Source organism: Carettochelys insculpta, chromosome 2 (genome assembly GCF_033958435.1).
Source record: "Carettochelys insculpta isolate YL-2023 chromosome 2, ASM3395843v1, whole genome shotgun sequence".
Classification (NCBI taxonomy): domain Eukaryota; kingdom Metazoa; phylum Chordata; order Testudines; family Carettochelyidae; genus Carettochelys; species Carettochelys insculpta.
Window position 1 is genome coordinate 275,036,815 of NC_134138.1, and position 17,047 is coordinate 275,053,861.

General features: G+C 47.3%; 1 protein-coding gene across 4 annotated transcripts in view; it reads left to right on the top strand.

Moving 5' to 3' along the window:
- The window catches only part of CCM2 (CCM2 scaffold protein), an 81,133-nt gene that overhangs the window by 32,799 nt on the left and 31,287 nt on the right, over positions 1-17,047 (top strand). Inside the window, exon 2 of one of the 4 annotated variants that reach the window (XM_074985246.1) lies at positions 14,652-14,679. The exons of 2 other annotated variants lie outside the window; for them this stretch is intronic. In XM_074985246.1, coding sequence (XP_074841347.1) covers positions 14,652-14,679 — 28 coding nt within the window. Of the gene's footprint in view, positions 1-14,651; positions 14,680-16,333; positions 16,361-17,047 lie in introns of those variants that run through there. One more of the 4 variants, XM_074985249.1, reaches the window with a different exon arrangement.

Below are 17,047 nucleotides of genomic sequence, written 5' to 3' on the forward strand. Positions count from 1 at the left end.
TTGATTGCACTGTATTAGCAGAACATGCATAGGAAGTAACTCGGCAATGTGCATTTGGCATCAGATAGAGGCCATGATACAGTCTGAGGTTTGCCTTCTATGTTTACAATTTGATTAGGTGCATAAATCTTTAGGTTTCAGGGCAAGGACTGGTAAAAATCAAGTACATCTTTTTGATCACCTTTTCTCTGTGGGTTTCTCTGCAGCTGAGCAATGAAATGACTGTTCTTTGGTCCAAGAGCTTGCTTGCTCTTTATTCCTGAGTCTGTGGAGTAAGCAGAAGAGGATCAATTCCTGCTGCTGTCCAGTGATACACACTCACACTAAGCTCCTTTTTGAGGTAGAAAATTGTCCCTCCTGTATACTGGCCATGTGTCTCTCCTTTCTCCGGTACATTACACTCACCTCCCCCCCCCCACCCCCCAGCAGTTCTTGCTAACCTCAGTCCCTGTCAGTTCAGAGCAGAGATGGGTTTTATGTGCTCATAAAGCAGCAAGAGTCTGCACAGTTTGCTCTTGGACCAAGAACAATTTTTTTCAAGGCAGAGGCAACATCTCCTTGAACTCTGCATCTGGACAAAAAACCCACAACCACATTCCTCCACAGGGCATATCACAAATACGAATCCTGGAACTTTTCTTTGTGTCAAACCTTGTTGCCAACTTCGTCCACGTATTTACTCTGGAGACACCATCACTGGACCTAACCATGTCAGTTACATGGTCAGGAGCTCATGCATCTGTACCTCCACCAATTATATATGCCATCATGGGCCAGCAGTGCCCCTCTGCTCTGTATATTGGACAGACTGGGCAATCACTTGTCCAAAGAATGGACACAAATTAGTCAGTAGGAATCAGAATATATGTAAACCTGTCAGTGAGCATTTCAGTGGAGTAGGCCATAGTATTAAAGACGTGAGAATCTGTCTGAAAACAAAGCAACCTTAACTCCAGTTTACAAAGGGAGACATCTGAACTGGAGTTTATGCTCAAATTAGATACTTTGCTCCTTGGCCTCAATAGAGAGAGCAATTACCTTACATGTTACAAAGACAGTTTCCCCTCTTTGATATGTATTTTTAATGATCTTAGGCAAATCATTTAACATACTTGCAGTAAGTAATTTTCTCCCCCCTCTTTCCCCCTTCATCCTATGTACCTGATTTACCAGTTTTCATTTATTTTTTGTTTATCTTATATATTTGTCATGCTAAGTCACTTTCAGCACTATCTCCAGATCTGAAGGAGGTCTGCCCCACAAAGCTCAAACCTATTCAATTATTTTTTAGTCTTTGAAGTGCTCCATGACTCCCTTTTTTTTTTTTTTTTTTTTTTTTGTTAGAATACAGGGTGGTAGCTAAGTTAGTCTGTTACTGTTAGCATTCCTCCAAATTCTACTCAGGCAGCAGCAGCACCACTATAGGTAGTGTTAAGACACACAATGATTTCTGTTTATGATGACCACAGTGACCTTACCCCGTAGCATATACGGAAGGCTTTTTCTGTCTCGGCAAGAACGCCATCTCCCCAAGGGACAGTGGGCTAGTCTGTGTTTGAAGTGTTGTAGCTGTAACGCTTCTGTGTATTCTGTCAGTCTAGCACTGGGTGTACTGGGGGTTGGGCTTGGGTTATGTTAACTACATCACACAAGGGTGTACAACTTTTAGCCCAGAACAATGTAGCTGGGTTGGCTGAACTTTTTTAGCATATACCTAGCTGCCCTTTTTTGAGACAGTTTATCTTTACTTATTGGGTTCTCAGGTTGACCGATAAGCTGCTAGACCTACATTAACTGACTTAAAAAAAAACAAAAAAAAAAACAAACCAAGAAAAACCCCAATGCTGAAGTTTTTTTGTGGTACGCTGCTATTGCCTATGTTCGCATCCACCAAGATAACTTGTTACCCCTTAAGTGACTTCATTGTAGTTGAGTGACTTTGTATTTGTCCAGAAATCCATGTTACTATAGTCCAGAACAGTGGAGGCAACCTTCAAACGTCTAACATAAGCATGCTGGTTTTATGTACTGGTAGGATTGGCCCATACTACCCTAAGATCCAAGATACTTCTATTTATATTATAGAGCTGGAAGGGACCTTAGGAGGTCATTTTGTCCAGCCCCTGCCTCAATCAGGAACAACCTTAACTAAATCATCCTAGCCAGGGCTTTGTCAAGGCAGGAATTAACCTCTAGAGATGGAGATTCCACCACCTCTCTGGGCAGTGCATTCCAGTGCTTCCCTACCCTCCTAGTGAAATATGTTTTCCTAATATCCAACCTTGACCTCTCCTGCTAACTTCAAACCATTGCTCCTTGTTTTGCCATCTGTCTCTACTGAGAACAGCCTCTTTCCAGTCTTGTTAGAGCCCCCTGCAGGAAGTTGAAGGCTGCTAGCCAATCGCTCCTCACCCTTCTCTTCTGCAACCTAAATAAGGCCAAATTCCTCAGCCTCTCCTTGTAGGTCATGTGCTCCAGCCTCTTAATCATTCTGGTTGCCCTCTACTGGACCTGCTCCAGTTCATCTGCGTCCTTTCTGTGCTTGGGGTGGGGGGCCCAGAACTGGACACAATACTCCAGACCAGGCCTTGAGATGCACATGAAGAGAAGAGTTAAAAGCAGGCTGCTGGGTTTGTGGCATTGTACAGCCCAGATAATTCATGGTTAGAACACTGTCTGGCTCATGCACTATAATGCAGTAAAGGAAAACTAGCTCCATTTATTTGCATTAAAGCAAATCTACTTCTTGTTTGTGTACAAAGCTAGCCTGGCTTGCTTTTAAGGTGGGCTTCATTTTTTTCCACCTGTCACTCAAAGGGCGGAGTGGTCTTTAAAGGGGCTGTCCAAATCAGCATCCCCTCTTGGACTGATCTGTATCACAAAGGACAGTGTATGAGAATGGGCTTGGGTGGAGTAGATGGGACAGCGTGCAAGCTTACCTACCATGTTCATTGCCCATAAATACTGCAGAAGGAAAGCACTTAATCTAGCATGGAAACACTGTAACTGTTGTGTAATGTACTTGGGCCAGAATGTTAGGAGTAGCAGCCTGTCCCCATAATACATCCCCTGAGCACACTGGAGTCATGGCTCATGTCTGGGGTTCTTAGGCCTTATAGTAATACAGGTAAGTGATCAAGACTTCTAGAGCAACTTTCTGGTGAATGGAAGGCTGGTCTTGTGGTGAAGTATGGGAAGGGGAGACTGGCATTTAATTCTTAGCATTGCCACAGGTGCACAGAGGCCACAATAGCGCTGGTCTCTTCCTCCCTCGTTTCTGCCTTCTCCCCCCTCAGCCCCCAGTCTTAAACTAGAAACATGAGATCAAAAGAAAAAAGTACCCCTCCCACCTTGCACATGCCTCTGGCTTTCCTGAACTATCTTGTTTACTGGCACCACTCCAGCACCAGGAGGAGTGCTAGCAGAGTGCCACTGTAAACAGAAGCTGGTGCCCTGTCTCCACAAGTGCAGAGGTCTGCAACCTGCAGCTTGTTAAGTTGTCGTTTGTGGCTGGCAGGAGGGATCCAGCTGTTAAACCAACTGAATTTATTTCTACAATTTCAGCACCAGCTGGGCAGGGAGCTGCAGAAGAGTCAGCAGTGGCAGCGGCCAGCGCTGCAGTGGCTCCATTTGGGTCCTGGATGGAAGGGGTGGTTCTACGTTCTCCCTCCCCTGCATCTTCCATGTTGGCCAGTTCTAGCTGGTTTCCTTCCTCCCTCTGTCGGGTGCAAGTCAGCAGATCCAGGGGCTGAGAGGGGAGGGGAAGGTGGAACGGAGGCAGGGGCACGGAGGATGAATTGGCCCCTCTGCCTGTCTGTGCTGCTGGCAACAAGCACCCCCTGGGCAAGGCCTGGCTACAGAGCTTGCCTCAGGTGGGCTCCCAGCTCCACCAGCCCCACATGGGTCAGGAATGAGGCAGGGCATGCTGCTGCTGCCTGATGGGTGGGCGGAGAGCTGGGGCAGGGTCTCGCCCAGAGCACCTGCTGCATCCACTGACTGCCAATCCTGGGAGTGCAGGAACTTGGGCTACCTCGAACCAGCAGCAGCGGCGTCAGTTCTTGGGACCCCAAGGGAGGGCTGCCTTTCAGCTCTGGCCAGGAGAGCGGGTGTGACGTTGAGTGCCACCTGCAGGGACTTGCTACCCAGTTCCTCCTCACCATCGAGGGTTGGTGTGAACGTTTTCTCCTTCGTGCTTAAGGGCCTATCCCCAGGTGCAGTGGTTTCCTTGTCCTCATTTGCTCTCCAATCCAGGGGTGACAGTAACGTAACATTTCTAACTGGTACAATCATTATGTGTGCGCTGCTCTGAAACTGGGTTGCAAAAAGTCTGGTGTGAGGTTAAGGACGGTCTCCTATTCACATGCACTGTGGCTCTTGAAGTACGGATTTTATAACCGAATTTGAAAAAATGGCTCTTCACCACAGTGCCCGACCCCACTCAGCCCGAATAATGTCATGGTAATGGCGCTTGCAGCCTGCCAAGCATTCATCTAGACACATTGTACCTCACCCCTGCCACTGGCCAGCTCTACCCTAGGCAGTTCTGCCAGCATAGCTTTGTTGGTCCAGGGTGTGATGAAGATCGATCTTAGGCTGGTTTGTTAGAGGAGGGAGGGCTCTGTCAAAAAAAACTCATATTGGTACAAAAAACAGTGTGTGGACGAAACTGGTAGCATTTGCACTGGTACTTTGCCCACCATTGGTCTAGCACTGAAAAGTCCCTCTCTTAGACTTGTCCTCTCTGTTTGTTTGTTTTACAAATCACCTTTCAACTGAAAAATCAGAACTATGCCATCTGCTTCGCTGATAGTTAACTCTGCTGCAAATGTCGGCAAGGGGCTGTCACTCCAGCTGAGGCTTTTTCAAATTTGGCATTACGCTGGTTGGAATAAATAATACTTCACACGAATAATGAGTAGAAAAGGAAATGTTAGTGCCCTCTCTTCCTATGGCTGTTTTGTGCCATATTTCCAGATAAAAGGCAGTGGAGGACCAGACTGCATTACAGACAGGGTGGAGTGGGAAGGGAAGTGGTACAGTGGATTTAATAGATAACAGTAGCCAGAAGCTTTGCTGTGTGGACACTGGGTGTGGGAAGGGAAGATGTGAGGGAGGTCTGGATGGGACTTTATACAATTTGAGAGGAAAGACTATGGAAAAGGGTCCAGGTTTTCATGTTTGTTAGCTTTGTGATGACAAAAGAAGGCCCAAGTCTTCTCCTGAGTACCCCTAGAGTAACGGAGTCTGCCTTGTCTGGGATTACAAACTAACTAGTGTAACTCTTATGTAAGCGAACTCTGCTATTTTTCTTACACTCTTAGGGCCTTGATCTTGCAACCAGGACACACACAGGCCCTTGCACCCATATGGAGGCCACTGAAGTCCATGGAACTCTGCCCATGTTCAAGAGTTCACCACACAGATCTGATTACAGGGCTGGGGCTGAGGTCTGTGGTGTACAGACAACTGACAATTAGTCTCTTCATCCCCATGCCAAACAATGAGCTCTTCATAAAAGCCACGAAGCTGAGCTGAAGTCTTTCCTCTGTAACTCTGAATCAAAGCTCCCTAAAATAACCGTGGTGAAGGGTGGGGGACGCTTCCTATGGGATTGAAAATTAAAAATCGTATGTTGTTTGAAGCACTGGGAAAGTAGCAAAAGCTGTAAACACTGAGCTCTGTGGCACTGAAAGCCATGTTGTCTTAACTTCTGGAGTTCCCATGTGTCGTGGGAGCCCCTGGAGGGGAGGAAAGCACAGAACCCTCTGGCTTGATTTTATTCATTGAATTCTAACTGGAAAATCAGTTTAGTGCATGGTCGCACTTGCTTAAGCTCCCTCTCCATCTCCTTCCCCACTTTTGGGCCTTATCTGTCTTCGGGGAGTTGGATGGGGCTGGCACCCAACTGGTACAAGCCCCTGGTGTAGACATCCACAGCCGCTGGTTGGCGCCATTGTAATTTAGGCTGGTTTCAAGACCGGAGTTTCAGCACTGGTGCAACCCACGATTTTGTAGTTTTGCTAGCTGGAGTTTGCACCAGTGGCTGGACCCCAGAAACAGCAACCTCACTAGGGTGGGTGTGGCCTTTCCAGGTCTGACTACTTTTGGTAACCCCTTGTGTATTGGATAGTCTATAGCAGTGATTCTCAAACTTATTTAATTGTGTCCCCAGCACTTACTCCTTCCCCAAACAGCTGGGCTGGGAATTACCTGCAGCAGCAGTCCCCCTCTCTTCTCCAGACACTCACTGTGGTGGGGGCACATGAGAGTGGAGCAGGCTGCCACCCACATGCTAAGTGCCAGGGTGAGGGCAAGGGGAGGCAGCTGCCTGTTGCTGCTGTCCCCTGCCCCAGGTAATCCCTCCCTCCCTAGGATGGCTGGGGCAGCCATCATGTGGCACAGAGCCTGGTGTGGCCACCCAGTGTGCCCTATGGACGGGACAGCTCTGCATGTCCCCCTTCTTTGCGTCTGCAGTAGTTTCACGCCTTCCCGTCTCAAATGCAAAAAGCACCGTGTGCAGCTGTGCTGCTTCGCTTGAATTGGTTTCGGCTTCTTGTGTGTTTCGTTTGAGGTTTGTTGTTGCTGCGCGAGTGAGCCTGTGTTCTGTTGTAATAGTGATCAGTGCTTACAGTTAAATACGCACACCCTGAGCCAGCCAATGGATTAACATACAGCCGGTAATGTCTTTGTACAATGGTATTCCGAAGCCTTGCTGGTCACACGTTCATTCCTGTCAGTAACTACTAGCACAGCTGATTCCTCCGCACGTCTGACCTTCAGATGATGCTGTGCATTTGACTACAGTAGACCCTGGATTTACGCGAGGGTTCTGGTCCCACGTGCCCTGGTGTAACACAAATTTTGTGCAAGTCGAGGGAAGGGGCAGCTTTTTCCCTGGCAAAACGCAAGTTCTACAGCCGGGGATGGAACAGGAGCTTCTTTTTGGAAGGCAAAACCTGGCCTTGGCGGTGCAGCTGGGGAGGGTTAAGCCTCGGGGGGTGGTTGGGGTGCAGGGTGTGGAGTTGAGCCAGTGGGGGATCGTGAGCCAGAGCTGCAGGGGCTTTGAACCAGGATGGGAGGATGGAACCAGAGCTGCATGCGGAGGGTTTGAACCGGGCCCGCGTGAGGGTGGTTTGAACCAGGGTGGGGTGTGGTGAACCCAAACTGCGCCTGAGGGGTGGTGAGCTGGAGCCAGAGCCGGGCGCAGGGTCGGGGGGTGAGCCGGAGCCGTCCATGGGTGGTGAGCAGGCCCGGGGGGGCGGGGTGTCAGCCAGGGCAGAGAGGGGAAGTGGGATTTTGAGTCGCACTTAATGCGAGTTGAGTGCAAGTCGAAATCGCGCATTTTGAGGGTTTACTGTATATGGCACCGAGCATTTGGTGGAGTTCCCCCCCCCCCGCCTTTTATACCCCCCTCAGAATGCATTTCACTATTGGCTTACCACATCTCTGATCTCCCTGGAGAGAGGGATTCATGGAAGGGATGCAAGTTGATGGATCGAAGCTGCATTAGCAAATCATTAGCTCAGGGTGGGGAACGTGTGGCCCAACCCATGGGTAGCCTGGATCTAGCCCACAAGGTTTGGGGCTTGGCCTCTCTGCCCTGCCACAGTGCAAGCTAGTGCTGATGTTCCAGACAGGTGGGGATCACTGTGGCTGGTGCACCACCCCTTGCCTCCCTGCTATGCAGGCGAACTCCAAACCTCATGATCTGAATCCAGACAAGCCAGGACCGGATCTGGCCCCTCTGAGCTCTGCCTGGCGGTGGGGAGGAAGTGCTGCCTGCAGGCACTCCCCACCCCTCCACACCCGCTGTCGCTCCTATTGGCTGAATCCTTTTGTCAGTGGAAGTGGCAAAGGGCACTTCCCTGCAGTCTGCAAAGCCATGTGCATGCCCTCCAAGCTGCACCAGGAAGGCACCCCATCCTCTGCCCCCTCCCACCAAGATTGTGCCCCAACCTGGTCCCACCTTCCCTCCTATTAGGACCCTGTATCCCTAGCCATGTCCTGCTGCGCCCCCACTTCCGTCCTGCTCCTGCACCCTGCCTCCCACCAGACCCTCACCCCCAGCCCGCTCCTGCACCCTCCCATTTTCCTAGACCCTGCCTCCCCACCCCACCCTACTCCCTGGCAGCCCCCTTCCATGCTCTGAATCCCTAATATTTTTCTCTGCCTACGGAGCCTGGGGGCTTCCCTGCAAAAATCTGTTGCCTTAGGTCCCCCTGAGCCTCTGGAGTGTAGCTTGGGGGTAGTAGCCCCATCAGTGAGCAGTTTTCCGCCCCCCCCCCCCCCTCGGGAGCCAGGTCAGTGAGGGTTTTTTCCTCATTTGCATGTGGCCCTCCCAGCTCATTTTTCCATGAGTCAGTGAGTCCTGATCCAAAGAGGTTTCCTGCCCCTGTACTAGCTGCTTTGCCCTTGCGCATCAGCTGTACCAAAGGAGGTGCTAGGTCACACATGAAGAGCATCCGGAATCTGCCCAGCGCTTGCGGGTTTAACAGTCCCTAGCTGACCCTTCTAGCAGAGGGGGCAGTGTTTGCTCAGGCCCACTTAAACAAGGAAAGGGGTGTTGCTCTTCTGGTGAGTTTTTAGTTTTAGCTGTGAAGTGCAAAAGGTCATCGCACAAAGGTCTCGTTAAAAGGAAACAGCTGGGAGGGTTTAAGTCCTCAGTTGCTGTCATTAAAAGACAGAAAAAGCTGTACTAAGCGTTTGTTTAAACACACACGTGCACACTACAGTACACTTCGGGTTGAAAACTCCCTTGTCCGGCAGGACCACAGATGTTGCTGGAACAGAGAGCGTCTGGATGAGAGGGCTGGAGGCAGGAAGCCCTGCTGGCAGCTCACTCGTAGGAGCCCCAGGGCAGGGAGCTGGGCTGGGGAGCCCTGCAAACGGGAGCCTGGCTGGGGTTGGGGGAACCCTGTCAGGAGCCTCAGAGTGGGGAGCCCAGCTGAAGCATGGAGCCCTGCCAGCAGCCCTGTGGTAGCGGAGAGCCCAGCAGCCCCGCAGCTGGGAGCATGGCCAGAGTGGAGCCAGGTTTGCAGTCTCCCCAGGGCAGCCAGGAATCCTGATTTGCCCTTGGCTGGCAAATCCCCTTGTTCAGGATCACTCAGGGCCCGAGGATGCCCGACAAGGGAGGTACAACCTGTACTATAGTTAATGTGGCACAGCAACCACACACCGTACCACAGAAATACTAATCCTGGAACTTCTCCCTGCAAGAAACCTAGTTCCCAACTCTGTCCATGTGTTCACTGTGGAGACACCATCACTGGACTGAACCATGTCAGTTACATGATCAGGGGCTCATATCCATTATCTCCACTAATGTTTATATATGCCATCATGTGCCAGCAGTGTCCTCTGCTATGTGTACCAGACAATCACCTTGCGAAAGAGTGAATGGACCCAAATCAGACATCAGGAATCTGAATACACACAAACCTGTGAGTGAGCATTTCAGTGGAGCAGGCCATAGTATTAAAGACCTGAAAATCTGCATCCTAAAACAGAGATGCTTTAACACCAAGTTACAAAGGGAGACGTCTGAACTGGAGTTTATTCTCAAGTTTGATACTTTGCGGCTTGGTTTCAACAGAGAGAGCAATTACCTTACCCATTACAAAGAGAGCTTCCCCATCTTTGATATTGGTTGTGGTCTCAGGCAAGTCACTTAACTTAATAGACACTTGCAGTAAGTAGTTTTCTTCGCCTCCTTCCCCCTCATCCCACGTGGCTGATTTGTCAGGTTTCGCTTCATTTTTCCCCTGTCGGCTGTTTTCGCCGTGCTAGTGAACTTTCATCCGAATTTCCAGATCTGAAGAAGTGGGTCTGTTGCACAAAAGCTCATCACCTAATAATTCATTTTGTTGCTCTTTAAAGTGCTACGTGACTGCAGGTTTGTTTTGTGGCCTAGTTAGACGACAAACTTGGTCTGGAGCAGTCACACACACACAAAGGTGCTTGTTTGTTAATTTTTGTATGGGGTGGGTGTCTGTCTATGCTGGCATAAGGCATCTTTATTATAAGCATGACTTCCTATAAAACAAAAGCACTCCCCACACAGATTAGTTTGGGTGTGAAATCTGTGCATAGAGTAGGCCTTCGGGTTGGCATCTCTGTCTTATTGAATAGAATAGAAGAGCTGTCCCTCTCTGAACTTCTGTGCCGGTCTTTGTGCTGGATGTAGCAGGCTCCCCCTTCCGCTCTGGGCAGAGTTTTTGTGTTGCGTTCCTCCTCTAATCTGGGAGAACAATACTTTGTAAGTGGTGGGATGCAACTTCAGTTATGCGGCGACTGTGTGTCTGTCTTGTGTCAATTTGTGGCACGTGGAGGTTATATAGGCAGCTGTTTCTGAAAGAGGATCCAGTGTTCTCATTTAGCCCCACATAGATGGTTTGCTGGTTCCTGGGCATGTGTGTCATGGATAGTTCATTTCCAAGTTGCTGTGGTTCGGGGCTTCCATTTCCTTCAACATTCTTCACCTCCCACCCACTCCCAGCCCCTGTTCTCCCCCAAATAGACCTGTTTCAGTTTAGTGGCTGGAATGTCTTTCCTTGTTATGGAGGTTCTATAGTGAGTCACTTCAGGAGTTTATTGTAGGACTCTAACTTTTGTGTATGTCTTGATGGTTTGATCAGAAATCAAATCAGTGATCTTTAGTGAGCCTCTTATTAAAGGCTCCTAGATGTGTGTGTAATGCAACTAATATGCTTGATAAATACTTTGTGGTCAGTTTAAGTAGGTACCAAACTCTTGACAACTGGAGTGTGTATCTTCTGCGTTTTTCGTTATGTTTTTTAAGGTGAAAATGGCAGTGTGACGCTTGCTTATATGTAAATTTGAGCGCTCAACTGGAGAACCTAATTTAGTAAATATAATCTCTGACTGATGGCTGCACCTGATCTGGTTACTGGTCTACATGGGAGTTTAATTGAAGATAAATTGCTGTTTAGTGTACAAGGAGTGCTTCGGGTAACAGATATGACAGCTTAAAAATTCCCTCACCGATGGTCCATGAGGAACTTCCCTTCATTAGAGGGGATCCTTTCATCAGTTCTTGCAGACAATCAGTTTTGAATTGGTAATGAAGAGAACTCGCTATATGTTAAGCATCTAATTGCTGTCATCCTGAGTCTGCAGTCAAATGTGTCTAGTGCCTCAGCTGGTGTTTCCTGTTTTTCTGCAGCCAGAGAAGTGACTTTGTCAAAATCTGGTTCACTTCGTTGCTGTGAATTGGACCCTTGTGGGCAGCTGTGAGAGAGTGACAGCAATAATAGCCACACTGTGGCCACTTGATAAAACCTTGGATAGGTGTGACATCATGAACGTACTTCAAGCAGTAATGTCGCATTGTCTGTACCAAATCTCCAGTACTCAGGCAACTGAAATCATGGGTTCTGTGAATTCTTTGGGTTATTTTATATATTTAAGAGTGCTAGAGGGCAGATCCATGGAGCATTCCTGTATATTACCAGTGATGTTTCTATAGGATAGCTTTCCTTCGTTGACCCAAACTGTGTTGCTTTTGTGCAGAAACTCACATTCCTCTGTGAGAGGGCTCTTAATTTGACTTTAGTCTGCCCCCACCATAAAATGAGGATGAAACATGACTAAGTGTTGTAAAGTGAATGGAGATTTTTTTAAAATGAGAGATGCTACAGAAATATGTACAAGTTGAAACTCCTTAGTCCAGCGTTCTTGGGACCTGACTGGTGCCCTATGAAAGAATTTGCCAGCACCATGGGAAGTCAATATTGTCTAACGGCAATGTCCAACAGTGTCTGTCCAACACTTCTACTGCTTACTGGGCTCTTTGAAGACCTTTAGGGGTAAAATCATGACCGATGAAGGATGTTGCCAGATGAGAGAGAGTTCCAGACTGGAGAGGAGCCTCTAGCCTGCTTAGTTTCTGAACTGGCTGCTTTTCACTTCATGGAAGGAGAGGAAACACAAGGCGGAAGAATGTGTTTTTTAAAATGGATGGTAAACTCCTCGGGCAAAACACTGTCGTCTTTTGTGTTCCTGTTATAGTGCTCAAGGAGGTCTCAGTTCTACTGTCGGCTTCCTGGCACAGCTGCAGTATGAAAGGAAAGCTTTACTTCAGCAGCCTTTGAGAGTGGTCATGGAAAACGTCATCTCTTAGGGATTCTATCTGTGGCTGCTGTAAGACAGTGACAAAAATGCAATTTTCCTTAAATAGTTTGAGTTCTGTCTGGGCTAATCAGCCAGACTGGATATTTTTCTGATGTTAGGCAATGCTAAGCCTTGCAGACGATTTTTAATATAGTCCCAGTGTTCACTAATACAGGCTATTTTTGATATACTCTGCTCACTAATCTCCTACTGTTTCCTCTTGACAAAACTCGCTGTCATGTGTACATTATCCAGTGAGCTGTCTGGTTTGGTTTTTTTTTTGTTTTTTAAATGCAGACAAACCACAATTCTTCTGAAATCAGAATCCTTTTTCTGATGGTGTGTCCTATGAATGTTTCTGAATGGATATGGCTTAGCACGCTAACTCCATAAATAAAATGTTCTCCTCTTTATCAGTTAAAACAAATTGCAGTTTGAGTCTGAACAATCCATCTAGTAGATGGAGTTACTGTTGTAGACGAACCAGGTATAACCAACTGAATTGAAATAGGCTAAAACTAGTGGAAAAGGGCAGACTATGGCAAATCCTGGAGGCCTGGATGAATGGCCCTACACCTTAGGAAAGGGAGGCCTTTTTTGCTTTTCATCCAAAAGAATCTCTTCAGCTTTACACTCCTGGCTCCCTTTGCCATCACTGAAGTGTAACCCCCGGTGGGGGTGACATTAGTCTCTCTTTAACTGCACAGTAATGTTTGGTACAGCACCCTTTCCATTCAGGAAGTGAAAGAGGCTTTTTCCACTTCAGGCTGCAGGGGAAATTCTAAGTGGGTGGAATGCAAATATCAATGAACGTTTTGCCCTGGCCACTGACCAGTGACCACTGATTTCATTGTGGTTTGGAAGGTTACTTTTTCCACTAGCAACTCTTCAGTCACTCCTCTGATATTTGTGAAAGTTGTACATTCAGTTGCTCGTGTGAAAACAATCAGATTGCTAGCAGGTAGCTCTAAATACAGTCCATCCTGTCCTTTTGTTCCGAGAGACTACAGATCTCTGCGGGTTGCCAAGTGTGAAACGCACAGTGCCACTTGTGACTGCTTCCCTGTCCATCAGTGGTCTTATTTTAAAATATGCTTTTTTTTTTTTTTTTTTTTTTTTTTTTAAAGGGAATCCTAGAATAGCTTGAACTCCCCTCCCAGGAGATAGATGCTCTATTTGTCCATAGTGCATTGCCTGCTAGCAGGGACAGCGTCCTTTGTATTTTCTTACCCAAAATATGTGAGTGCACTAATGGACCTTAGGTGTGAGCTGACAGGACAGGCCAAGGACGGGGACAGTTCAGTCTCCCCATGGCCTCTCTGCTGAAAACGACAGCAAGGATGTAAAGCGAAGGCCCAGTTTTTTAGATTGTGGGAGTTAGGTGCCTGAATACTTCTGAGGATCAGCTGAGATGTTTTCAGTGGAAATACCTGACTGTTGGACTTGGACAGCCATCTCTTTCACAGAAACAACCAGTTAGCCTTTGGTGCCTTCTAATTTGGTTCCCCATGAAAACTCATTACCGACAAGTAAAATGTTCATATTTTTTATTAGTAATTATCTGAACCTTGGACTCCTGGGAGCAGGGGTGCGTGTTTTTACCCGGTGATTTTTTTGAGTGCTATTGCCAGTTTTAATTTTTCTAAGACTAAACACAGTCTTTGAAAAATATTGTCTCAACAATTGGGTTTTATCAGCCGATCTCTTGGTCTCAGTCCAATGCCTTTTGTCATAGATATTCATTTGAATTCCTTTTGTCACTCCACCCTGACTCATCTCTGGGTGTGCCACTGCAGTGCTGAGGAAGGAACAAAGGGAGTCCGCCTAGGAAATGACACCTTGAGATCCTAATTGTGGAAGATAAGGCGGGAGTGTTCATTTTGTAATGAAGACTGGCAGCTTTACAAATCTCAAGCAAAAACGAGGTCTTTGCCCCAAAATGAATCTGCTTCTGCTGTGTCTAGTCTGACTCACTAAGACAAGTATTGCAACTAACACTTAGAAATTGCAAACTATCCAGCAAGAGGGAAAAATTGGCTTCAGTCATGCTCTGTACTGGCTGCAAAAGGCAACTCGATGTGCTGAATCCAGATGTAAAGTAACCTCATTTGAGCTCCTAATTCTCATCAGTCTCCCTCCTGCACCTGGCTACACCTTTCTTAATGCTGCTGCTGGCAGCCAGTTATCTGTCACCCAAGATACGCCAGGTTAAGAAGCTGGCTGGAGTTTTGTGTTTAAATGGTCAGTTGCACCATGTACACACACATTTAAGGGGAATATGGTGGTCTGAAACCTAACCAATTTGTCTGATTTGATCGGACTTTTCCCATAAGTTACAGATTGTGTTGTCCCCATTTAACAAGTGTATTACATTAGGGAATAACCATATTAGGATTTTTAATTTTATTATGTGTGAATTGCTTGCAGCTAATTCTAATTACTCTTCTGATCCCATATTCTGCCATTTATATCAAAGCCTTGCAAAGCTTATTTGAACATACCTTTCTCTGTCTTCTTTGCAGGGCTGTCTTCTGGAATACCTTGTGTCAGGCAAGTTCTTCCTAACCTGACTTTCAAAGGCTGATAACATTTTGCAACATAGACATGGGCCTTATATAAAAGTCCTCTTGCCACAGATGATGAATTAGGCCCTAACCAAACATTCCCGGTCTTGGTCTTAAAGCTTGACAGGGGTTAAAGTAGTGTGAAGTAACTGTAGCACAGTGGAAAGTGGGAGGGGAGCTGGTGTTTTGAATTGTCATGCTTGGGTGGTATCTCCATTCCCAACTTCTAGGGCAAGGTTTCCCAAACTGGGGTGTGTGAAGAAATTCTGGGGGGAGGGATGCAACCCAGCGCCCCCTATGTCATCCCCCCCCACCCCAAGAAAGAGCCGGCCCTTGCTTCCAACTCTCAGCCCCTGCCATTTCACATGGGCAACCTGGCACAGCTGTTATAAAAAGCAGGCAGCTGGCGAAGGCCCACATGGAGCTAGCTGCCTCCTGCAAAGGTCAGTGAGTGTGGGTTGTGGGGAGGAGGGACAAGGGGTTAGATGGGGGCTGGCGGTGCCTGGCTTTGTGGGTGGGGAGGGGCTCGAGTGGGTGGCTCACAGGTGGCTGGGGCATTTGGCCCACGGCTCGGGCAGGTGGCCCTGGCAGCGGGGGGCTTAAGCAGTTGGCCAGCTTGGGCTGTGCCAGGTACCCACAAGGTGGAGCCTGTGCCATTAGCCTGGATGGCCCATAGTTGGCCTCCTAGGATTTCCCAATTTATGAAGAAAATGCAGCAGCATCATTGACACTAAATCCATTTGTTTCTGATGTCTAAGTACATTTTTATTAAACTTTTGGGCCAAGAGGAACTATTGGTGCTTATTTTTAATTTTCAATAACATTTTTATATCAAGATTTTGTGTTTACCTTAAATTACAAATTGAATTTTTTGTTAAAAGGGGGCTGGATGATGGTAAAGAAGAGGTGCGGGCCGTGAGGGTTTCTCAAAAATCAAAGGGGGAGCATGGTGCCAAAATGTTTGAGAATCACTGTTCTAGGGCAAGTGACTGTGGGGATTACAAGAACGAGCTCCCCAGCTCATCTCTATTGCCTGAGTAGCACAGACTAACACAGGTAGGTAGTGCTGGAAATGGAGCATGTGCAATTGGCACAGTGTGACTTCTTCGCTATTTCCGGTATTTCCTTACTGCATGCTAGATTGGGTCCCTCAAATAGCAAGTGCCTGCCAACTGGAGAGCACTGCTTTGCTGATTGATACGTTTCCCAGATTCATAGATGCCCAGGCCAGAAGGTGTCATCGCGTCACTTCAAGTCTAGCCTGTTTAACAAAGGCCGTTGACTTATCCCAACAGAATTCGTTGGGAATGTAAGAATTCCTTTTGATTGGCGGCAGCAGTGAAGATGGTATTTGTTAAATAGTCGTCTAATTTTTTTACTGGGTGCTTGCTTGTTCTCATGAGCTAGACTTTTCACTGGTTTTCAATACCAGTGTGTTAGCAGGAGGAAACTGTGGTTACTCCACTTCCTGCTCACATTATTGTTGAAGAGTGAAAACTTAACAGCTATGCTGCTCTCCTCCACACGACCAAACAGCACGTTGAAAGCCCATTAGATTACAGCAATGAGTTGCGCAGCAGGTGAAGAAGGACTTTTTGGGGGCTAGAGAAGTAGCTGCACCACATTTTGCTTCTGCTCTCTGGTAGGATACAGAGATGGAGACTGAGGTGGGTCTAGATTTTTGTGTTGACTCTTTCGATAATTGGCCTTCAGCGTTCAGTAGTGCTTGGTTCCTCATTGTGTGTTGCTGCCTTACTTCCGTTTCTCTAAGACTTTCAGAAAGCAAAATCCAGATTCTCTCCCTGGCTAATAAGAGTTTGTAAAGCTCCCTCTCCTTTAAATTCGAGATCAGTTCACTGTGCTAGCAAGTGCAGGTTAGATGGGAGCAAGCGTCTTTCTTACATGTCCTCTCGCCCCTCTGTAGCCTGAATAAAGCTGTGAGGATAGAGCCAAAAATCTCTTGTAGGGTGCTTGGGTCTTGTATCGGTTGACTGTCACATAGGAGCGCTAATATTTTCAAAGTCACCAGAGCTTTGTGTGTGAGGAAGAGGATGCATGTTAGTTTGAGATGTCATTTTGGGTAGCATATTGAAACTGACTTCAGATTTTCTTCCCTTTCGTGTCTCTCTGTAGAGACACTTGTAGTTAGAGCACTGTAATCTTGGGAATTTTTTTTTCTCATTGCTCCAGAAATAAGCTATCAAGGCCAGCTACTTTATTTCTGGTGTCCTTGAGTAATTTAATTGAATCAAAGTGCTAAATTCTGCCATTGGTGCTCAGGCAAAACTGCTGTTTGACTTCAGGGCTCTGAAGCTCTCAAAGTATAGCAGGTTCCCTTTGATGGGTGTTGCTCC